Source organism: Pholcus phalangioides, unplaced genomic scaffold (assembly GCF_987345545.1).
Source record: "Pholcus phalangioides strain wild (caught in Gottingen) unplaced genomic scaffold, Ppha-v1.0 ptg000039l_1, whole genome shotgun sequence".
In the NCBI taxonomy this organism is placed as follows: Eukaryota; Metazoa; Arthropoda; class Arachnida; order Araneae; family Pholcidae; genus Pholcus; species Pholcus phalangioides.
Genome location: NW_028301625.1, coordinates 11,868,423 through 11,893,400, shown reverse-complemented (window position 1 = coordinate 11,893,400; position 24,978 = coordinate 11,868,423). Strand labels below are relative to the sequence as shown.

Sequence of the window (24,978 nt, the reverse complement as noted above, 5' to 3'; positions counted from 1 at the left end):
AGGTTTAGCTTGCAGTCTGATTCACGTCGGACTTTCATATGGAGAACGGCGGACGCCAGGTACGCGTTACCACCAAGACAACATCATTGAACGACACCGTTACGGTGGTGCAGCATTGCTCGTTCGGGGTGGAATTATACTGGGTTCCAGAACAGATCTGCATGTTCAAACCGGAACTATGAAAGCCCAAATTTATCGGGACATCATTCTGGAACAACATGTACGTTTGTTTAGGGGTGCCATGGGCGCAGAATTTGTGTTTATGGATGACAACGCCCGTCCTCACCGAGCAAACATCGTAAACGAATGCCTTGAATCTGAGGATATAACCCGTATGGAATGGCCAGCATTCTCACCTGACTTGAATCCGATAGAGCATGTGTGGGACATGCTTGGCCGACGAGTTGCAGCTCGTCAACCACCTCCTACATGTGTACCGGAACTTCGGAGAGCATTGCTTGCTGAGTGGAGTGATCTTCCCCAAGATCAGATCGATAATTTGATACCCAGCATGCCTAGGCGTTGTACGGACTGTATTTCATCGCATGGGAGACATACAATGTATTAACTATCATACCAACCATGTAATAGTAAGTTTTTGTAAAGGAGATATTTTTTACAATTGCTCCAGGGAGCAAAAATCATAGTTTTTATGAATAGTATCATACATACACCATCGTTTTTGTTCTTTATCTTTTGTTTAATAAATGGGTTTTATGAATAAGTAACGTTTGTTTTGTTTCTGAACCTTTATTTGCCGGAGCTGGCATTATCCTTAATTTATGGACATGAGTGTAGTCACCCACCATATGAAAGTTTTGTCTCTTCACACATGAATTTTTTTCACCTCTTTCTTTGTGCCCCCCCCCCCCCCTAACTATCCGCCATGGCTCCTCTTCCACTTGATTTTCTCCCGTGGCCCCTTAGAACCTCCCAGTAACGCAAGGGGTAGATGATTTTATTTTTAAAAAAGAATCCGAAGTACTGAAAAAGCTCTACAGGGTGGCCTGTAAAAAGTCCTAATTCCGCCTTTATCTCATTGAACCGTTCATCGTAGAGGTATGGTTTTAATTTAAGAAATGCTTTAAATGTGTTCGGAAACTGTGCCAGTTTCAAGAGTGAAAATACAGTGTGTCCTAAAATAAAAAAAAATCTAAATTTTTATACGTTTTCCCGGTCCTTTAACTTCTAATTAGAGAAAGTTGTTACTCTGTCTCTCTTGAGGCTAACTAAACAAATTCATGTTTCTAAGTGCAATTGTCGTTGAGATACTTGAATTCAAATTCTGAGATAAAAGGTGGGAAAGAGCAGCAAAAATGAGGGAAAGAAGTGTTGTCCCTTTAGTTTATGCCATACATGCTCAACCCATGGTCATCCTCAACCCAATGTTGCCCTCGAAGACATCTGGTGTGTGGCCCGTGACCTCAAACCTAATTTTGTATAAATGAACTAAGCGACAAATAATCAGATCACTTGAGTGACCCGCGGGGAATTTCACTTCACTTTCACTTCAATTTCACGTCACTTTGTTCCGTGGCACATTACAGATCACGTATGTGACACGCGGCACATTCCCAGATCACTCAAGTGACTGATGGCACGGTTCCAGATCACTTAATTGGCCCGCGGTAAGCCATTTTTACATCACTGAAGTGGCACCACTTTCCCAGATCACATAATTACAAATACAACGCCACAACAGGCAAATTGCCCAACGAGCTGGCTGACTTAAGAACATCATGGATCCCCGAGCCCTACCTACTACTGCTACACCACACATGCACCCTAAAAGAGCATGCACACCTCAAAAGAGATACAGAGTAATTCCCGAACACATTTTGAGCATTTTTTAAAGTAGAACTATACCTCTACGACGAACGGTTGATGACTTAAGGGGCGAATTAGGACTTACAGGACACCCTGTATATCTTCACAGTACAGAAATTCAAGTGTAAGCAATCATCTCCGTTGAAAGGTAATTTTTGCCCCCCTATAATAACCAGATGCATTCCATTCTGGTCTATCTGGTTTTTAGAGAGAGTGAAGGAGAAAAATACAGTAAAGAGAGAGAGAGTTTTTTAAGCCCGAGAAGCGCTTAAGGCCTCTTTCACACAGAGCGGACGCGGGTCCGGAAGAAGTTTTAACAATTGGAATATACTGCGCCTTTCAGACGAGCCGAAAAATCTCCGCACCTAGGAAATGTTCATGCGGGTCCGGACGTCGTCCGTATGTGTCAAAACCTAAGTGCGGGCTCCGCATCCGCACATAGAAGTTTTGACAATAGGTTTATTCGGCGCTATTCACACGATGCGGATGCGGAGCGAATTCGTCCGCATCTTTGGCTACTTTTTGAAGGTGATTTTTCACGGAATTTTTTTAACTATTTGCCATAAATACCCTTAAAAACACCATATGATGGTCCCTGCTCATTAATACAATGTACCTACATACGTCTATCCCTCCGTTTCCTTCTGAGATTGAGATATAGCAACTTTAACTGCCTTTTGTCCATACTTTACAATTTTATACAATAAAACATGCCACCAACGGCCACTGACGGGACCAAAATTATAAGCCGTTCTGTTCATTACGAATATTTAATTGACTACATACTTTAATAACTTTTAAATTTAATTTAAAAAATTTAATTTTTTTCTTTTTAAATTTTTAAAATTATTAAAAAATATAAATATCTGAAATATTATTTTAAATATTTGTTATTTTTTAAAATTTTTAATCTGTCAATTTTTTTAAATTTTTAATCTGTCAATTTTTTTAAATTTTTAATCTGTCAATTTTTTTAAACTTTAAAAAAAATACTTTTATTAAACAACGTTATCCACGTACGGTGTTCACTCAGGGCCGGATTAAGACGTTTGAAGACCCTAGCACTTGAATATTTTTGGTGGTTCCCTCGATACCTACAAGTATATTTTACTCAATATTTAGTCTATAAACTTAAAAAAATGAAATTTTATATTTCAGAAGTGAGACTAATCTAAGGATGGGATTTCACTCTAAAAGGTTTATGAAAGTTATTTTATAAAACTTGAAAAAAGCAACTAATAAATTGCAAGTGCAACCGATAAATTTATTAGTTGCTTTTTTAAAAGAATTATTATAAAATTTTTATAGTGTAATCCGGACTTGAGGCCGGGATTATACAAATACAAATACAAATACAAATACAACGCCACAACAGGCAAAATGCCCAACGAGGTGGCTGATAAAAAGATGCCCATAAAAATATGGTTGTCATATGTTTCAAAAATACAGCAACCCAATTAAAAATGCAATTAACACAAATTACAAACAATATATACACATGATAAAATATTATACAATGCCCATAAAGAATACTTATGGTTGTCTTATTCTAAGAATGGATAGCTTCTCGATTTACCCCAACATGTTTATCGTATTTCTTTTTAAACGTGTCAATTGTGTTACAATTTACTACCTCCGGGGGTAAGCTATTCCATTTATTAACAACCCTATTGGAGAAAAATTCCCTGCGACACCATAACCTTGCATTGTCCCTCACCAATCGATACTGGTGTCCCCTTGTAAAAGCAGTCGATTGGCGGTGTATTAAAAGTTCATGGTCCATCCTATCCATCCCATTGAAAATTTTGAACACTTCGATCATATCTCCTCGACACCTGCGTTCATCCAATGTAAACATATTCAAAAAATGAAGTCTTTCTTCATAACTCAAGCCCTGTGTGCCAATAAGGACACGCGTAGCTCTTCTCTGCACCCCTTCAACCAAGTCTATGTCCCTCTGTAGGTATGGTCTCCAAAACCTTACAGCATACTCCAGTCCAGGACGAACTAAGCCTCGAAAAAGCGGAAGAATGACTTTAGGAGAACGCGAAGAGACCTTTTTGAAAATGAGACCAAGCATTCTATTCGATTTTTTGACAACCGCTGAACAATGTTCAGAAAACTTAAGTCGCTCGTCAATGAGAATTCCCAAATCGGTGACTCTAGTTGCATCCGGGATAGTGACACCATTCAACTCGTAAGAGAACCGTGGGTTGTTCGAACCAAAATGAGCGACCATGCACTTATCTACGCTAAACGTCATGCTCCATTCATTTGCCCATGCTGCAATCTTGTTTAAGTTGGTCTGGAGCAACTCCCTATCGCTTTCATTTCCGATTACCCCCATTAGCTTCACATCATCTGCGAATTTGCTAGTAATTCCATCGATACCCTGATCGAGTTTGTCGATAAAAAGTGAAAAAAGTATGGGGCCAAGGACACTTCCCTGAGGAACTCCACTTGTGACGTCTGTCCAACCAGAGAATTCCCCGTTCACCATAACTCGTTGCGACCTATCTCTTAACCACGATTCTATCCAATTCAGCAAGTTGCCCCCTATTCCAATCTCGTGTAAACGCTTCAAGAGTTTGCCATGTTGGACCCGATCGAATGCCTTCTGGAAATCAAGGTAAACAACGTCGACATTTTTGCTCTTACCCAAAGCCTTAGTCACGTAATCATAGAAGCAAAGGAGGTTAGTTACACATGACTTCCCCTTCCTGAACCCATGCTGATTATCCGACAATACATTATTCTCGTCTATCCACTTCACAAACTGCCTTTTGATGATAATTTCCAAAATTTTCGAGAGGGAGCTCGTCAAACTCACTGGACGATAATTAGACACCACTTCTCTACTACCCTTCTTAAATATCGGAACAACGTTAGCCAGTTTCCAATCTCTCGGGACGATACCCTCAGCAACACTACTCCTGTATATCTGTGCGACTGGCCCCAACAATTCATTAGCACCTTCCCTGAGAACCCTGGGATAGATATCATCTGGTCCTGGTGCTTTGCTTGCACATACATTTCTTAGAAGATTTAGGACCTCCACGTCTTCTACTTGAATATCGTTGAGGGTTTTATTACCCCATGCAACACCCGTATATCGAATATCATTATCTCCATTAAAAACAGACGCGAAAAAGTCATTGAAAGCACTACACATGCCTACATTGCTCTCTACCTTAGAGCCTCCTATCGCGAGGGGGCCAACTGTCCCCTTACATCCATTATTGACGTATCGAAAAAATGATTTTGGGTCAGAGCCAATGTTATCTGCCAACCTAGATTCAACTTGCTTTTTACTATCCCTTATCGCTTTCTTCAACAGTCTTCTTTTATCAGTAAACAATGATAGGTCACCTCGTCCACTTTTATACTCTCTGAATGCTCTTTTCTTTTCAAGATAAAGGTTCCGCACGCTATCCGTGAACCATAGAGGGTGTGATGTACAAACACGCTTTTTTCGAACAAAGGGTATGACGTCGTGCAAAACAGAGGACAGCTTCGTACTAAATTCTTCCCATTGACTTACCACCCCTACTGATTCCAACCGGTCTTTGAAAACTTCCGCTAACCTTCTTCGCAAAACATCAAAGTTAGTTCTCCGAAAACAAGGAACCAGCCTTTTGTTATCAACCACCTTACCCGAGGAAAAGTTACAGTGAAATCTGACGATACGATGATCACTGGAAGAAAACTCTTCCCCCACCGAAACATGTTCAACTAGATCCTCAGAACTAGTAAGAACTAAATCCAAAATAGCAGTACCCCTAGTGGCTTCTGATACATGCTGATACAAAAAATTTTCGAGCACCAACTTAAGAAAGTCTCTTTCATACTGATTTCCAGATGAAAGGTTCTCCCAATCAATACCCGGGTAATTGAAATCCCCTAGTATGAGAACCCTCTTTCGCTTACACATGTAGGAAATTTCATCATGCATTTTGGCGATATAGTTTTGATCCCTATTCGGTGGATTGTAACAAACCCCAAAAATAAGCTTATGACGTCTTTTGTTCTCAAGTTCAACCCATATGGTTTCAATATCACTTCTCTGCACGTTACACTCTCTAGCCTTCAAACATGATTTCACGTATATCAACACTCCACCCCCTTTCCTATCAGATCTATTTCTCAAAAAAGTATCGTATCCGGAGATGTGTAAGAAAGATTCATCCCCATCGTTTGCCCAAGATTCTGTAATGGCTATAAGATCCAAGTCCTCCACAACTATCATAGTTTCTAAAAAATCTTTCTTGTTACCCAAGCTCCTGGCATTTATTAACACACATTTTAATTTGCCCGGTGGTTTGTTGTCAATCGAGAAGCCATCCAAGTCAGAGGTGGGTAATTCCCCGTCAGTACTGTTGTGATTATCATTAACTAACCCGCATTCCCGACTACGTGGTCTGGGAGTAAAAAACCTGACCTAAGACTATCGTAAACCTCCCAGACCCCTCTCTTATTTAGATGGATCCCATCCGAACGAAGCCACCTATCGGTAAATGCGGGAAGCTCCAAGAACGTGACCCCAAGTGAGGAGCATTATTACAAGTGAGGAGGATTATACTATAAAGTTTTGTAAAAGATCTTTTATAAAAGTTGAAAAATTCAACCAATAGGTGCATCGGTTGCATTCAAGCAAATGCAACCGGTGATCTTAATGGTTGAAATTTTCACGTTTTATCAAAGAGCTTTTACAAAACTTTTATAGTGTAATCCCGGCCTAAGACAGAATTGTGATGTGAATATTTCTAAGCACAGACATTTTGAAAGTCTCCACCCCTTCCCTTTTTTTATACTTGCAAATTCTTTGATATTTCCTGAATTTTTTTTTTTTTTTTGGAACATCGAATGTTTTGGATGTTTTTGGATTGGATTTTTCGAACATTGGATGTGCTTTTGGAATTTTCTTTCATATTTTTCCGAAGAGACAGATTTTTTTTCAAAATTTTTTGAAAATATTTTAAGATATTTTCTCCCATCGACTACTTGTGAGGATCGGAATGAAGGCCTCTTTATACCCATATTCTATGGGGCTCAAGATTAAACTACCAAAGAATGCCTCTCGGCTGCCTATGGGCACTGAATCAGGGGTGAAGGAGAAAAATAATTACAAAAATTGCGAAAAAACAGTTTTTATGCACGAATTTCGAACTAAAGATGCGGGCGATTCGTCCGCATCTTCAGTGCTCGTTTGAAAGGGTATGCGGACCCGCGTCCGCTCCGTGTGAAAGGGGCCTAAGGCCGGGATCATACTATAAAAGTTTGATAAAATCCCTCTTATAAAACTTAAAAAATCCAACCAATAAAGCTCATAGGTTACATTCGAGCAAATGCAACCGATAAGCTTATTGGTTGAATTTTCCATGTTTTATAAAAAAAAGGACTTTTATACAACTTTTATAGTGTAATCCCGGCCTAACAGATGAAGACGGAATAATTATTTCAAACTGGTTGCAAAGTGTGTTTGCATTTGGGAATCGCCGAGTTGCAACACGAAGAGCTCGTCAATCCTTTAGCACTTTAGAGCGCATCAAACTCAGCAGAAAGAGAGCTTTTTGATGTTTAGTCTTTAACTGGAAAAAAGGTTTGTTTCCAACGATAGTGCGATCCTAATCAAATTATCAAAAAAACCTTTTTGTATAACCTTTTTTTGACGGGTATGTTGATGTTCAGTGTTATTCTGTTTCAAATCGAAGACAGCTACAGTAGAACCCCTCTTAACCGGATTAGAGGGGTTGGTGCACGCAAAAAAAAAAAACACTTTTCTCGAGTTTTTCAATTTTTAATACTATAAAATTTTCTGCGTCTAATTGTGTTCAAATTCTTGTTCTATCTGCACTAGAAGTATTTTTTAGCATATTTTAATAAAAACTGTTTACATGCATTATACAGGGTGTCCTGTAAGTGCTAGCACGACTTTTATCAAACCAACCGTCTTGGTTTACAAAAACCATTATTTCTAAAAAAATATAACACTTTTCATATATTTCTAGAAATAGCCTTACAAAAAATCGGTTGATATTTTGAAAATAAAGTATTTTTTTACAAACATCTCTATTAATTTACTATATATAACCTGTGGGGGAAAAAAACCAAAAAATATTATGAGTAATATTTATTTGAAATATTACAAAAAAGGCGATTGAGCTTAAATAACCTTTAAAAATATGCACTCATTCTGAAAATTCTTTGATTTTTATGCATTAGTGCTAAAAAACGCCAAAATATGCAAATGCATATGCACATATGCATTTGCATATAATCCGGGCTCTACTCATTATATATACAGGGTGTTCTGTTAATAGACCTGAACATGGTGTCGCAAACTACGTTGAGAGGTTGAAAATCGCGAAAAACGCATGCAGGGGCTCTGAGTCCAGAGGAGGTGGATTGGATCAACACCTCCTAGAGATAGAAGACCTCTGCACTGTTTGCCATAAACGTCATTCAGACTACCTAGCAAGTTTGCCACATTTTGAAACACAGCATCCTATTTTGTTTCTTCTTATTTTGGCGTAGAATCTTCCTGATTGGCTCACAAATACCGCACGGTGATTGGATGTGGGGCATAGAAATCGCCAATTCTGAGTCCGAACATTTCTTTTCCCCACAACGATGATACTGCACGAGAAGGGAATTTTTTTTCTCCTGAATATTCGGAGGGAAAATGGACTACTTACTGACCTCACAAGCAGACTGCGGAGACCTTCTATCTCTAGGAGGTGCTGATTGGACGTGCGGGACCCGTTGCTTGGCCTCCACGTTCGCCGGATCTCAATTCGTGTGACTTTTTCCTATGGGATCACCTTAAATCGCTCGTTTATGCGACGCCTGTGGACACACCGGAGGATCTCATAGAGCGGATTACCGTCGCTGCGGCAGACATCAAAAGCATACCTGGTATCTTCGAGCGCGTCCGGGAATCGTTTTCACGTCGTTGTAGACTGCGCAATGACGTCAGCGGCCGCCACTTCCAACAGCTCTTGTAATAAAATTAATAAAAGAAATCTTTGTTGTTATTATTGTACTTTTTGTCGTTCCAGCGTGACGTCGAAACCTGCGTGCGTTTTTCGCGATTTTCTCCCTCTCAACGTGGTTTGCGACACCATGTTCCATTGCAATTTTTGTTTCTCTTGATGCCTACTAACAACCCTCTGAGTTTGTCGGTCCATTAACAGAACACCCCGTATTCTTGTAATATATATACATATTTTTCCTGATTATACTCAGATTCATTTTGATTGATGTATGATCGCCTTTTTATACAGTGTTTAACACTTCTATGTCTTATTCATGAAAAAAAACTGATTATGTAAATATAATAATATAATAAAATATAATGAATGTGTGAGCAATATAAATCCTTATCCCGAGCCTTATCCCGTAAAGTATATAAGGAGGTAACTTTAGTTTAATGAAGTATAACGAGGTAACTTTTTTTTTTTTAAATTTATTTCGAATTCGTTTATGGTGCTCCAGAGCTGGACAAGTAAAATGTCAAATCTGCTATTATTTGACCGTTCCAGAAATATATTACAATTTGAGGGCACCAAAATACACACTTTCCCCCCTTGTGACAGAGTATTCTTGTTTCTGGTATTACGGCTCCAGGCCCTGTATGTTCCCTCAAGTTTTCTCAACATCTTTGTTATCAAAGCTTGAAAATTATTAAAAATTTTGGTGTCCAACTGAATCCTTAGCTGCCGCTTCTTAGAACCTGCTGCCCGGGTGCACCGCACTCCTTGCCCCCGCGCTTAAGCCGCCCCTGCGCACTTGTAGCACTATTAGGTTGCTGAGTTGTGAGTTACTTAAATCAGTTTTTTAATTATTTTCAACTCCAAACAAATTTTCAGAATTAACGATTTTGCTTAGGGGGACGGTATATGGGAATTTTTCTTTATCTTGATAACGCTCAGTAGGGTGATTTTAGCGGTTTTGGTGCACAATAGGACTGCGCATTTGCTGCGCATCAAACAATAGGGCTCCCCACTTGCTGCGCATCAAACAATAGGGCTCCCCACTTGCTGCGCATCAAACAAATGGGTGCTTCGCACTTGTTGAGGCTCGCTAGATGGCGCTTCCTATGACGTCATTCCTAAATTATCGTTCTTGCCTATGATGTCATTCCCAAATTATCGTTTTTCAGGGGGGTCATTCCTAAATTAAACTTTATTTCCCAAGTGATGATTTTTTTCAGGGAACATTCCTAAATTAAACTTTTGAATTCATTTTCTGACTTAGAAAAAATTTGCTCCTAAATTAAACTTTATTTCCTGACTTGTTTTTTTTTTTTTGGAGGGATGCTCCTAAATTTTTTTTTTCCATCCCAAGTGATGAGATTATTTCAAAGAGGGGTCATTCCTAAATTAATCTTTTCTTCCACAAATTATTGTTTTTTTACTGACTTAGTTATTTTTCTAATGATTTTTTTTTTCATTCCTAAATTAAACTTTTGAATTCATTTTCTGACTTAGAAAAAATTTGCTCCTAAATTAAACTTTATTTTCTGACTTGGTTTTTTTTTTTTTCTCAACACCCTGGGAAATTTAAAGTTCATTACCGTTCTTTCAACTCTTTCCCAAATTATCGTTTATTTTCTGACTTCCCAAGTGATGAGATTATTTCAAAGAGGGGTCATTCCTAAATTAAACTTTATTTTCTGACTTTGTTATTTTTTGGAGGGATGCATTTTCTAACTTAATTTTTTTCTATCCCAAGATTTTCCCATAACGTCACTTCGAAGATATCACCAAAGAGAAGGATCTTTCCCAAATTATCGTTTAATTTCAGACTTTTTTTTTTTTTTCTAACTTGGGGATCTTTCCTACATTAAACTTTATTTTCTGATGATTTTTTCATTCCTAAATTAAACTTTATTTTCTAAACTAAACAAAGATGAATCGTTTCATTAATTTTAAAATAAAATTTTTTTCAAGTCACAAATAAACTTTTGTATGTCCAAGCTGAAAAGTAAAAATAAACCAAAGGAGCAATAAAATACAAAGTCATTTTATATGATTTTCATTTATTTCAAATAAATTTCTTCTATCTTAGATTTCAAAACATCAAAATCAATCGCATTAAAACATTTTTCCGCTACATCGTAATTTTCCGCCAGAGTTTTAGCGACTTCGCGAAAGTCAATCAGGGTTAAAGCATGATCAAAATATTTATAAAACATTAAATTATCATTCAACTGCAGACATTCATGACCCAACTGATTAGCATATCCCATGGAACACCCATGGCAGTCAACAATTTTTTCGATGCTAGCAAAAAGTTTTTCACTCACCAATTTAGCCAAAATGTCGGTGATATCCATAGAACTCGTTCCTTTAGTTTGGTTTTCGCGCACACACACTTTCAGATAGTCCAAGCAGAGCGTTTTCTGCACGAGCTCACTGATCACGGTATGAAGTGGTTTATCATCCTCGCTCCAGAAGAGTGCCTCGATTGCCTGGAAAGTCATTTTGAGGGGGTTTTCGGAGCACTTGAAAATTTTGTTGTCCCCGCGATGTAGAGTTTGAATTAGCACATCATCACCGCTGTAGTCCACGATCAGGTTCTCCGACACTAGGAAAGTTCTATCAACGCGTTGCAGCATAGTACGACGAGAGAATTCGGTTCTCAAACATTCCCACACGTACGGCGAAAGAGTCACTCCATTTTTAGCTGGGTGCATGAGTCCATCGCGTTCGAAAAATTCTCGAATATGTACGCGCACTTCACCACTGAAGATCACGACGCTGACGAAAAAGTTCTCCTTCACGTGAAAGATGTTGGGAGGCGGCGCTTCCTTATTGAATCCACTGCTGCGAGATCTCTTAGCCGATGGTGGTTGAGTGTTCGGTGATGGGCGCTTGTTACTCGAAACCATTTTCCGGAACGTCAGGCTGAGTCGGACGTCTTTTACTTTTGGGTCTTTAGGTATCGCGTGACGCCACAGCTGGTTGGTTGGAGGTAGCATCGTCAGCAGGCTGTTGTGTTCCAGGATTCGGTCCACGGATTGGTGCCCCCGTCGAGAGAACACGAGCTTTCTTTCAGCGCCCAGGGAGAGGCAAGCGATGGGGTAATCTTTGACGAGCTGTGATTCGTCATCGGAATGCGGGGAGATGCTCTTGGTTCCATCAGAGTATCGGTTGACGACAACAAAGTTGTAGTCATGGCCTGAGATGCTCTCGACCACGGCTTTCAAATCCAAGAGGAGAGGTGTCCACGGTTGGGCCTGGAGGGTCATTCCGGAAAAGGTGTAGTGTAGGCCAGCGTCACCATACCCAGCATGCTGTCTGGGCATCGGATAAGTCTTGTCGCCAAACTTGAAGACGCATTCCTCTGCTGGACGGTACACGATTTCAGATTCGAGCTGGTGTAGTATCGCAACGGAAGTATCCAGTACGTTCCGAGCGTATTCATAGCGGAGGCTTTCCATCTGTCTAAATGAAAACAACGCATACAGTCTCTCTCCGCAACTCTCAAGATGAAAAAAAAAAAAATTGCGAAATATATATTTTAACAGAAGTTTTTTTTTTTTTTAAGTTTTTTAAATTTTTATTATTATTATTATTTTACAAAATTAAATTTTTATGCATCTAACCATTCAGCGCATGCTACGACCTTGCTTCTTGCGCAATGCCCTTTTTGCAGAGGGTGAAACCCGCAAGAAGTCAAGGATTTTGGGAAGTTTAAGACTTTCACTGTCTCCAGGTTGAATCGTTGCTCTAGAAATTTTTTTTTTTGCCTGCAGTTCACATAAATGCAACTATATCTGTTATTAACAGTGGTGAGATGAATTTTCATTAAATTATAATCGAAAAGCCCTTCCCCCCATCTAATATTAAGAAGATTTCTGCTAACCCAGAGCATTTGTGGGAAATCTTCTTCGGATAGCTCCTTGCTAGAGAATGGCGGCTTGTAGAGAGAGTGATATACTCTCCCTGTGCTTAAATCAAAGCAAGCCATTTCCTTAACAACATATATCCCACTTTTAAGCAAGAATCCCTCAAAATCTAACACGCAAGAAGCCATAGAAAAAAAAAATCTTACCAAGTTGCGGAGAGAGAAGTGTATCCAAGCGAGCGAGAGAACTAAGTTAAGGAATTGTGTCTGTCCCGCAGTTTATATACTGCAGTTGCAGTTGATAAGCATAAGTATAGGAATATACTGTGAATCTCAAAGTGCACCCAGTAGCATCACTATCTCATTCACGTGAATCACTAATACAATATATTCATGTGAGCATGCATCACTGATACAGTACCAATATCTAATGATACACTATCCAATGTTACATGAATCACTGATAATGATGTGAGTAGCATCACTATCTCATTCACGTGAATCACTGATACAATATATTCATGTGAGCATGCATCACTGATACAGTACCAATATCTAACGATACACTATCCAATGTTACATAAATCACTGATAATGATATTGACGTGAGTATGCATCACTCGCGTTGCTTCGATTATTCTGCACGCGACACTGATAACTATATGAGTACTGTCTGCCCGAGTAATGACGCATAGCACACGAGACTCGTTATCGCTTCCTAACCCTTTATCTCATTAAAAGTATCATCTTCTTTGCAGATCCTCTCACTTCGTTTTTGAGTTTTGTCCAGACAGCATCAAGTTTTTTAGCTTTCGCTTCGTACGTTCGCGCAATGGCTAGTTTTATCGATTTCGGTATAAGTAAAGAAGAATTAGTTAGATTGTTGGAAAATGACGATAATTTCGTCAATGAATGTCTCAACGAGGATTTAGTTAGTGATCGCGATATAAAATTAATGATTGAGGATGAGGAGAATTTCATCCAGCAATGCCTGAAGCGTCCTGCGCCAGTAGAAGCTGGACCAAGTGGATATGCTCCGTCAGAGAAGAAGAAGAAAGAGGTTAGTTGTTTTTTTAAATTATCGCGCGTTAAATTTTATTCCAAATTAATTTTCAGGAGTAAATTTTATTTCGAGTTGAATTTATTTCATGTAAGGTATTTAAACTCATTTATTTAATGGTAGAGCTGCGAAACATCTGGGAATTTCATTACAAGTTAAATTTTATTTCGAGTTAAATTTAATTTCAAATCAAATTTATTTATGTCGCGAGTTAAATTTTCATTCATCGAAAAAAAAATTATTCAGTTGTATTTCATGTCGCGAAACAATTTCTCAGGCGTAAATTTATTTCAAGTTAAATTTATTTCATGTAAGGTATTTAAACTTTATTTAATGGTAGAGCTGCGAAACATCTGGGAATTTCATTACAAGTTAAATTTTAGGAGTAAATTTAATTTCAAATCAAATTTATTTATGTCGCGAGTTAAATTTTCATTCATCGAAAAAAAAATTATTCAGTTGTATTTCATGTCGCGAAACAATTTCTCAGGCGTAAATTTATTTCAAGTTAAATTTATTTCATGTAAGGTATTTAAACTTTATTTAATGGTAGAGCTGCGAAACATCTGGGAATTTCATGTCGCGAAACAATTTCAAAACGACACAAGAATTCAAATAGAAATTTTTTTATTCAATTGTACATCAGCAGACTCGTGAATCAATTTATACATTTGCGCACTGGTGAGATTAACGGCTTTCGTAGTGGGCGCATTTCCGCTAAAATAGCGTATATCGTAGGTTTTATTACAATACGTGAGAAAAATATTTCCTCCCAGCGGAAGAGAGGAATTACATCTTTCAAAGTCCATTTGATTTTTATATGTTGTTGCTATAAGAGTAAATAATATAACAATCAGTATCGTGAATATGGCGAACATTCTCTTGTGTCTTATCAGTTCTCCATTACTCTCCAATTCGTAGGACCAGCAGCTCGGTAAATCGAATGACGGTACATCCGTTTTCCATGCGATACCCTGCTTTCTATTGTTTTGATCGTAGATCACGGCTTCCACTGTTGTTGGCATTTCAAAGCTCTAACCAAATATGTTTCAAAAATGGGTTTTTTATATAATCTCTCGGAGCTCCGGTTTCTTCTAGCGCTTTCAGGAAAATTTCTTGACCCACCACGGGTGATTTTCTCCGACCGACCACACTTGATATCAAATCGCGAATGTCGCTTCCTTTGATGAGTCTGCTCTTATAAACGATCGAGCCGTTAGAATTAATTTTTAATATGTTCGGATGCTTATTTATATGCGTGATAATTTTTTCTGAGTGCCCTCTTTGCGATTTCGGGACAGAAATCAGAGCTATTGGTAATTCGTCAACTTTCTTTTTCTTCTCTTTTTCTACTTCTTGAATTTTCGGTTCTGGTAACCGCGGTGGATTGTTCTCGGCGACGTTGATTCTCTTGTTCAGCAGATTCTGATAGAGTTTAATTTTTATAGCTTCGGGCTCCTTGCTTCGCAGTATTTTCAACATCTCGTTGTCCAACTCAGAAAGCTGCTCTTTTGTGGTCACATGACGCGATAACAATTGTTCTGGAACCAGAGCGAATTTCTGTGCGTGCTCCATTATCTCGTGAACAAAGTGGCGAGGGTTTGTATGGCGGCTGGGATTAACTGGAACAAAAAACCTCCTTTCTGAATCAGCACGCGCTTTTTCTCGTATAGCGGCGTCTTTTTGCAGGCGAGTTTGCGAAGTGTATTTCTGTGCCTTTTCAGTTTATTTTTCTGTTTTGAGGATAACGGTATGACACCCTTCAAAATATTGAGTGAGCACTCGCAGACTGTCTTTAATGCTGATTTCGGTAATTTCTTCAACAAATCCTTACGTTTATTCCTCGGACAGGCAGAGAGTAGACGAAGCACTTGTTGCTTCTCCAATGCCATACTTTAAAATAACGATGTTTTTATTCCAACCATATGCTATATGCTATAGCCTTCTTCAGCGCGCAGTGCTTTATCATGTTTTCGTGGAGAAAACAGTTCGCGCTCACTTCTGGCAAGTCCACAATGTTGGGGCAGAGAATCGCATCTAGATTATAAACTTTTAACCCGTACTGCTGCAGTAGCATCCGACACTTGTCGTGGCCTTTCGTATACAATACGACTTTTGATAATCGCTGCAAATGTTGCTCCAGCATTTCAAAAGGTACATCACCCGCCGACCACGATATTTCGTGTATGTTGTTGGTGACGTAGAGACATTGGTGTCTATCTCTAGGAGATAATTCCGAAAACTTTTTGGGCGGTTTATATACATAGTGAAAATTTTCTCTCGAATGCATGAAACACCACGCCAACTCCTTGATTATGAATGTTCTATCCGACAGCTGGAAACCCTCGACCTCTATCACAGCCGTCATGTTCGAAAATGGAAAGTTTCATTTCCTGGGTTTATAGATATATTGCGTCTGCCCAGGTAACACGTTAGTGCGCAGGCGCATTTCCTCCTCCGTCTCGGGTCGTAAATCAACCATTAAATACGAATACGGTTTTTTCGTGCTATCCTCGAACACCTCGTTGAAAAATTTGATTTTATTGGGAAACAGCTGACGTCCCAGGTGGGTCACCTGACTGACATCTCTTCTATTTTTGAATAGAAACATATATTGCGCGTTCAGAGAAACGTTTCTCATTTCCCGCCCCTGGTGAAACACGTTCTGCACTATGAAAATCACGGTCAATTTTCTGTGGTGACTGTACTTTGTGAAAAGGTTTGCTAATTTTTTCTCGCCCGATAGCTCGTTCATGAGGTCATCTAAAATCACCAAGCTGTCTTCTTCCACGCTTTCGAAATTGCTCCCCTCTCGAAATTCCACGTGGTCCTCCATATCTTCGAACAAAGTCTGATATTCGCCGTAAAACCATATAACTCGTTTCGGACGAGGCTCTCGAAACATTTCGTTTCTGTGTTTTAATAGTTCTCTGAGAAAATATGTTTTTCCCGAACCGGTGGGTCCGGCAATGAGCACGGTGCTCGGATGTGTCAGCTTGAAAGGTTCCATAGTAAATGACAAATGAATGAATTTTTTTTCTCTTTTATTTAACAGAAAAATTTTTCTTTACAAAGCTTGCTACGCGCATATCGTTTTGCATATTAAAACGCGATACAATATTATTCATACTTTTGCCGATACATCGAGAATAGATAAAAAAAATCACATAGTGACCGCACACGGTTGTCTTATCTGATTGTAACATGACGTCATTATAGTCGACGCGCGAGTAGCGTCGTAGAAATCTGTTTATGTGTCCCTTCTTGAAATAGGTGGGCGGGTTCCCGTAAGAGTCGAAGAAATCAGCTCTCGCTTCGTTTTCGATGTAAATAGCCAACCAGTGCGTTCCGGGTTCATTCTCTCTGTCCGTGTTCACAACCAGTGCAGCGGGATAAGCGATCACATTTTCGGGTAAATTGTCACTCGCAAAAACACCTAGGAAAGCCTTTCGAGTGTGGGGGTGTGTCGAGAGGGCGTGCTCTATCTGTTTAGTGTTCATCCCGCAAAGTCACACAAGACGCTTCTGGACTTTGTTATTTCCACCAACGATTCGAATTCGGCAAATATGATAACCGACACGGTCTTGGTCAAGGCTGAGGAAAACTTGAGTTCCACTCGCAGATTACCCTGCTTTTGTAGGTGCACGTGTCCGCAGTCACTCATGTCGGGTATCAGGTTGAAGGCGAAGAGGCTGTAACCGCCGGCTTCATATTCTTCTCTGCTCACGTCACATCCTTTATCTTCTCCGGGCCTTCCGGTGCCCACGAAGAGTGTGTTGTAGGCTCTGATGACGTGTCTGTTCCTAAAGTCTGGTTGTAGCGACGTGTGGGGGACGGGTCTTCCATCGATAGAAACAGAAACAAAGTTGACGTTGTTGTGCTTGAAGTCGAAGGGGTTCAAATTGAACGTTCCGTTGAATGCTTCCGTGTCCACCATACCAATCACCAATCTCTTGGGCATGACCCCGAGAAATACGTTATCTTGAACGAAACTCATACTCCCCATGGATATCGAATAAACCTTGCATATCACGCGGTTAATGCAATATTTGGCTGTTGTTTTCTCGAGCGCCATGGCATGCGCTACAGCCACAGCCGGGTTCATTCTTACTTTACGCATAAAAATACTCGCTTGCTCGATCACCACGTCGCAACCCTCAGCAGCTGTGATCAGAAAGAACTCGGGTTTCGAGCGAACCAGTCTCATCTTCAAGTCCACCAGAGAGAGCATCAGCTTCGGTTGATAGAATATGTCGACGTGAGGTACGCCCATCATTTCGAAAGAGTTTTCCAAGAGTTTAGCTCTTTTCTTGGCCCCCTCGTTCTTGGTTAGGTCAGACATGTGACCTGCAGTGTCCTTGTAGTAGCCCTCGGCTGTCAGGGGTCCTTTCTTTGCATCCGATCCGTAGTTAAGCAGCGTTTCCAGGTAAGCTCGATACGGATAAGTGTGTGATGAGTTTGTGAGCGTTCTTCCATTCAACGTGACGTCAATCTGAGAGAAAAGGGTATGCAAGAAATTATTCGCCGTCGAGACCGCTTCGGCGGTTTCTGGTTTTGTCACCTTTACTCTGACATACAGCTGAGTGGCGGAAAGGTCTACGTATTCTTCCGCACTTCCGGCCACGTGAAATTCGATGGGGGCCCCCGAATCGCGCACTTGAGATATCGGATGGTACTGGACCCATTCGGCTGATTCTATAGAGGTTTCCGTGGGCGGCACCGTGAACAGGTCGGCTTCGCTTTTCAAACACTCATGAGAATTTTCGTGGATTAAAAAAACCATCGCTGAATATATCGGGTGTCGACAGCTTTCTAGCTTTCTTCTTACTGACGGTTTTCTTGACGAGTCTCTTCCTTTTATTCTTTCCTCCGAGCATGGACTTGATTTTATTGGCCCCCTTATCCGTGAGGGACCTTCCGGCTTCCTTGGCACGATCGCGAGCTGCGATCTTTGCGTCTTTTCCTTGAACTATGTCGTTGGCGAAATCCACACCAGAGCGCAACAGTTGAGAACCGACTGCCTTGGCACCGCGTTTCAACAGGGGCACGGCCGATCTGAAGAGAGAGCTGAATATAGATCCGAGACCATACCCCCTCTGCAGGGCGCTACCCTGATAATATCCGAGTCCGTTTCCAGCCTGAGCGAGATAATAATCGTTGATGCTGTGTGCACAGCTCCGATACGGTTTATAATGCATGTCGCAGTCTAAAGTGTAGTTTCACTATCACCTTTCCACGTTGAAATGTGAAAAACTTGCCCATGTGCGTCCTTAAATACATGTGAACGATGTCGAAACTCTTTCTGGCCAGCGGCACGTAATGGGCGCGTTCGAAAGACACGCTGACGATATCCCCGTCCTGACCGCTAGTTTTCACGATTCTCAGTAGCGGGGCGTAGGTGTTACCCACGACCTGAGGTTCGACCAGGTTGCAGTACACGTACAAGAGATGAAAGTCTAATTTAGGATCGGCTGTGAAAGGACCCTCGACTATGGTCGGACCCTCTATCAGGCCGGGTTCGAAACCCAGGTTTTCGGCTATACCGTGTCTGAGACTGAGCTTGGTGTCTTTCTTGAGGTTCACCTTAACTTTTTTCGTGATTTTATTGTACGTCACACCAATCTTGTCTTGAAAATTTTGAGTGGATATGGCTTTGATCAGTTCGGGGGTCGTCTCGTAGAAACCCGGGGCTATGCGACCGGTCTTCATTATCTTGTTTCCGACATCGAATTCGAAAGTGTTTGTCTCTTGAGTGATGTTGTGGAATGAATGGGGATAAATTATCTCCGACAGTGCGACTTCCATCTCGGATTCGAATTCCAGGGTGTTTGGAAGTTTAACCACGAAACTCGAGAGCGTGTTGTCGGGAAAAAAGTCTCTGGAAGCATCGCTGGGTAGAGTGAGATAGAAAGAAGCCATCTCTGAAATGACAGATGCGCGCACTGTTTCCGGGTTTTTATAGGACCACCCACGCGTTGAATTTTTTCGGATACCCCCGAAATTTCACGAGGTATTGAATAATTCCTTTTCTTCTCCTCTTCTTTAAAACTTTTTCAATCGGAAATTTTTCTCCCATCTTTACACCTACCATCTCTTCAGCGTAGAATGTGCCCTTGATTTCTTCCCCCATCAGGTCCTCGAGCTTGTAAACGGGAATTTCCCTTTTCACGCACTCGGTCACCACGAATATCTCTTCGGTGAAATTAGAATCGTACCCCCTCTCGAAGGTGTGTTTTGATCTTGTGATGTGCACGTGATCACCCACTTTAAACTTGCAATCTTGTTTCTTGGGTGTATCCCCATAGAGATTGTTCCACACCTCCGGCTCGTTTCCGGGGTTCACGTCCACGGGCCTCATTTTTATAGACCTGTGATACCTGTGATTGTAACTCCACACGAGGTCTTCGATCATGTCGATGTAGCGATACGTGTTCTTGGCAGTGAAGTACTTGTACATCCAGTTTCTGAGAGACCTGTTCCATCTTTCCACCACGCTGGCCTTTATCTGTTCGTTCTCCGTAGTGAAAAACTTTACACCTTGACGCTTGAGGTAGCGCTGGACTGGTGACGCTATAAATTCGCGCCCCTTATCGCTCTGTAGCGCCACTGGTTGACGTTGTTGAAAGATGCTTTCTAAAGCTTTGGCCACGCTGTCACCGGTTTTCCTTTTGAGAGGCACGACGAAACCGTACTTGGAAAAGACGTCGATGCACGTTAAAAGATAGTTGTAACCATCGTTGTGAATTGCTAGATTACGCATGTCCACCAAGTCGATTTGAAATTGACTGTTTAGACCGGCCACTATTGTTTTGTTGCGGGGAAACACTTTTTTAATGGATCTGTGTAACGTGTACGCTCTCTCGCCAGCCAACCAATCTCTGATTTCTTTTTTCTTTGATGACTTGAGCACGCGCTTGAGGGCGGATACGCCACCGAAACTAGCGGGAAGACGTGGGTTTCTATACCTCTCATCCATTGCTTGTGTTAGACTTACGTGTCCTACATTCCCTTTTTATTTGTTTTTCAGGAGCGACACCTATGCGAGACGTGCGGCAAGGAGTTTTCCTTGCGTAGGAATCTGAATCAGCACAGGCTAACGCATGGCGAGCGTCGCCACAAGTGTTTGGTGTGCGATGCAGCGTTTCACCGCAAGAGCGATTTGATGCGCCACCAGCGTGCCATGGGGCATGGTGCGCCACCCCAGCATGGTGTGCCCCCACAGTGGGCACAAGGAGCACCACCACAGAGGCCATCACCGAGCCATCACCGAGCAGGACCACCCCAGCATGATGCGTCCCCACAGTGGGCGCAAGGAGGAGCACCACCACAGCGGCCATCACCGAGCCATGGGGCACAGCAGCAGCTTGGAGCACCCCAAGGAGGAGCACAGCTAGGAGGAGGAGGGCAAGTCAGGCGCGCACTCGACATGTTGTCGACGCACGAATTGATCCCCACCCCAGACACCGAAATGGATATGACCACCTTCCTCGACAGCGTGAGAGAGGAGTTGACGCGGCTGTTGAGGGAGGACATGACCACCCACAGGTCCCTTAAATGGAACATCGTCGCGACTGCTGTTTTTTCCAGGAAAGGAAGTGACGGCGAGGACGAGTTCTGCAACGGGTATCTTCGAAGTAAAATGCTCACCACTTTAACCGCCGACCAGATAGAAGAGCACCTACAAATAGCCTTCGTAAAGGTAAAGCAGGCGACAGAGGATTTTGAAGGCAGCGGAAGTGGTTGGGTGCTCGAGCGCGTGCTCTTGCTTGAGCTAAACACGGCGCAATACCAACCACTAGCGGCCGCCACTTATATTCCGCTGCCAAAGGGGGTAGCCAGCAGAAGAGCAGTGGTAAATGTAAAGAACGATGATGAGAAATGCTTTCTCTGGTGTGTGTTGGCTGCCCTACACCCGGTGAAGCAAAACCCCGAAAGGGTGTTCAACTATATTCAGTATGAGAATGAATTGAATACCAGTGAATTAGTATACCCGGTGACACTTAAACAAATCCCACGGTTCGAAGCTGCGAATTCAGTGCGCATTAACGTCTTTGGGTTGGAGGGGGGAGAAGTCTTTCCTCTCAGGATTAGTGAGGTGGTGTCTGGTACACCAATCAACCTCTTGTTCATCAGCAACGAGACAACGTCGCACTACTGCCTCATCCAAAACATGTCTCGTTTGCTTTCCTACACGACCAAGTATGAAGGTGCATCCCACTTTTGCAATTATTGCTTGCAACGCTTCTCCTCCCTCGAGCAGCTGAATGCGCACGAACCACTTTGCCAGACACACGGTCTGCAACGAGTGACGTATCCCGGTGTAGACGACAACGTGATGTTCTTCAAGAACAACCATTACCAGCTGCACGTTCCATACGTCATATATGCGGACTTTGAGGCGATCTTGGAGAAGGTGGACAGCTGTAAGCCGAACCCGTCTCTCTCTAGCACAACCCAGAAGAGCCTTCACCGCCCCTGTGGATTCGCGTATACGGTCGTGGGGCCCGATGGTGTATACGTGAAAGAGCCCACAGTGTACAGGGGTGAAGATTGCGTGGACGTCTTCTTCCGGTGTCTCGTCGAAGAAGAACGAGTGGTTATGGGCAAGCTCGACAACCCGGTGCCTCTGCAGATGACAGCTGAAGATGAAGAGAGATTCGGGAATGCGACCACTTGTATGGTGTGCGACCGCCCACTCGGTGACGACAGGGTTCGTGACCACTGTCACATCACCGGTGGTTTTAGAGCGGCGCTGCATCAGAAGTGCAATCTCCAGCTCAGGTTAAGACGTCACATCCCGGTTATATTTCACAATTTACAAAACTACGACGCTCATTTCCTGATGCAAGGACTTTCCCGGTACCCCGATCGCAGGATCCAGGTGATCGGGAGGAATATGGAGAAATTTATCTCCTTTTCTCTCGGTCGCCTGCGATTCCTGGATTCCAACCAGTTCTTGGCGGCGTCGTTGGATTCGCTCGTGCAAGCGATGAACCCCGGTGACTTCAACAACATGAAGAAATGTTTTGGAGCTACGAGTCATCTTCTTCAACGTAAAGGATGTTATCCGTACGAGTACGTTGACTCGTTTGAGAAGTTCGAAGATCCGGTGCTGCCCCCACGAGAGGCCTTTTACACCTCTCTGGGGGATCAACATATAACCAGTGACGAGTATACATATGCGCATACCGTTTGGAGAGAATTCCGGTGTTCCAACCTCGGTGATTACCACAACCTCTACGTGAAGACTGACGTGCTGCTTCTCGGGGATGTGTTCGAGAGTTTTAGAAAACTCTGCGAAGAAAACTACAAGATCGACCCGGTGCATACGTTCACATCCCCGGGATTGGCCTGGAACGCATGTCTGCGAATGACCGGTGTCAAGCTCGAATTGATCAACGATCCGGACATGCATCTCTTCATGGAGAAAGGTATCCGAGGTGGGGTCTCAGTGATCTCCAAGCGGTATGCGCGAGCCAACAACCCGTTAATACCCGGTTATAACCCCAGTGAACCTACATCATATATCATGTACTATGATGTGAATAATTTATATGGAAAGTGTATGATGGAGCCCCTCCCGGTGAGAGACTTCAGATGGTTGTCCCCCAGTGAACTTGAGAGCATCGATTTTCTCAACATCGATGACAACGCCGTCAAGGGGTATATTTTAGAAGTGGACATGGAATACCCGGTGAAGTTGCACGACGAGCACAATTGTTTCCCCTTGGCGGCAGAAAACATTGAAATTACTGGTGACATGCTCTCTCCATTCATCAGAAGACCCGGTGATAAACCATCCAAAAAGCTCTCACCAAATCTGATGAACAAAACTTCCTATGTGATCCATTACCGGTGCCTGAAGTTATACACGTCGCTGGGAATGAAGCTGACGGGTGTTCGGCGTGCAGTCGAATTCACACAGGAGCCCTGGATACGCCCGTACATAGCGTTCAATACGGAAAAGAGGAAGCAAGCCCGGTGCGAATTCGAAAAGGACTTCTATAAGCTCCTCAACAACGCTGTGTACGGGAAATCGCTAGAAAATTTGAGGAAGCACGTCGACATCCGTCTCGCCAACAATCAGAAGAGCTTGAGGAAGCTAATATCATCCCCGGCATTCGAATGCTTCAGGATAATCACCGGTGAGTTAGCCGTCATCAAGATGTTGAAGACGAAAATCCATCTGGACAGGCCCATATATACCGGTGTCACGATTTTGGACCTGTCCAAACACTTGATGGCGGACTTCCATTATAATTTTATGAAGAAAAAATACGGACCCAGTGTGGAAGTTTTGTTCACAGATACAGATTCATTCCTCTACGAGATAAAAACCGGTGACATTTACAAAGACATGAGGGAGGAGCTCCACAGATTCGACACGTCAAATTACCCCGGTGATCATCCTCTGTTTAGCCTGCAGAATAAAAAAGTGGTGGGCGTCATGAAGGACGAGAACGGCGGCGAACCCGTTGTGGAATTCGTCGGATTAAGATCAAAAATGTACAGCATGGTCACAGCAGTCGCGGAGAAAAAGACCGCCAAAGGGGTCGTTCGTGCGGTTGTTAAAAAACAACTAAAACATCAAGATTATCTGACTTGCCTCCGTAACAACTCCTCGATCAAAAATACTATGCTAAAAATCTCCTCCAGTAACCACAAACTTCAAACGGTTGCCCTCCGCAAAACGTCGCTGTGCCCTCGCGACGATAAACGCTATATTCTCGGTGATGGCATTAAAACATATGCGTATGGCCACTATGCCATTCGATGAACAGTGCTACATGGACACTGATGTACATATTTTTTCCCATTTATTTTAACATATTTTTCCATTTATTTTGTATATATTTTTTTCCATTTATTTTGTATATATTTTTTTCCATTTATTTTGTATATATATTTTTTCCATTTATTCTTGTATATATATTTTTTCTCATTTATTTTGTGTATCATTAAAATTTAATTTTCTTTATCATCAATGCTTCTGTCATTAATTGAGTTACGTGTGATTTTTTTTTTTCAGCTTGAGTATGATGAAAAGTCAATAACATTTCTTTTTGAGGGAATTTTATTTTACAGCTTGATATGTGAAAAAAAAAGTTTAATTTAGGAATGAAAAAAAAAAATCATTAGAAAAATAACTAAGTCAGTAAAAAAACAATAATTTGTGGAAGAAAAGATTAATTTAGGAATGACCCCTCTTTGAAATAATCTCATCACTTGGGATGGAAAAA

General features: G+C 41.7%; 3 protein-coding genes across 3 annotated transcripts in view; 2 read left to right on the top strand and 1 right to left on the bottom strand.

Annotated features, from left to right (window-relative positions):
* LOC149065577 (uncharacterized) overlaps positions 1-24,978 on the top strand; it is a 57,494-nt gene that overhangs the window by 5,262 nt on the left and 27,254 nt on the right. The gene's annotated exons all lie outside the window — the stretch shown is intronic.
* Positions 10,182-13,544, bottom strand: LOC149065581 (uncharacterized). The gene is made up of 2 exons (XM_089253413.1): positions 12,886-13,544; positions 10,182-12,275 (listed from the first exon to the last, which is right to left on the bottom strand). The coding sequence occupies exon 2, from the start codon at positions 12,269-12,271 to the stop codon at positions 10,868-10,870; it is 1,404 nt and encodes a 467-aa protein (XP_089109539.1). The 5' UTR covers positions 12,272-12,275; positions 12,886-13,544; the 3' UTR covers positions 10,182-10,867.
* LOC149065580 (uncharacterized) lies at positions 13,454-24,719 on the top strand. Its single transcript, XM_089253412.1, has 2 exons — positions 13,454-13,738; positions 20,766-24,719. Exons 1-2 carry the CDS (start codon positions 13,511-13,513, stop codon positions 24,513-24,515), a joined length of 3,978 nt encoding a protein of 1,325 aa, XP_089109538.1. The 5' UTR covers positions 13,454-13,510; the 3' UTR covers positions 24,516-24,719.

Coding starts and splice junctions, on each gene's coding strand:
- LOC149065581 (XM_089253413.1), bottom strand. CDS start 12,271: ATGGAAAGCCTCCGCTATGAATACGCTCGGAACGTACTGGATACTTCC.
- LOC149065580 (XM_089253412.1), top strand. CDS start 13,511: ATGGCTAGTTTTATCGATTTCGGTATAAGTAAAGAAGAATTAGTTAGA. Junction 13,739..20,765: donor CAGAGAAGAAGAAGAAAGAG/GTTAGTTGTTTT, acceptor TTTGTTTTTCAG/GAGCGACACCTATGCGAGAC.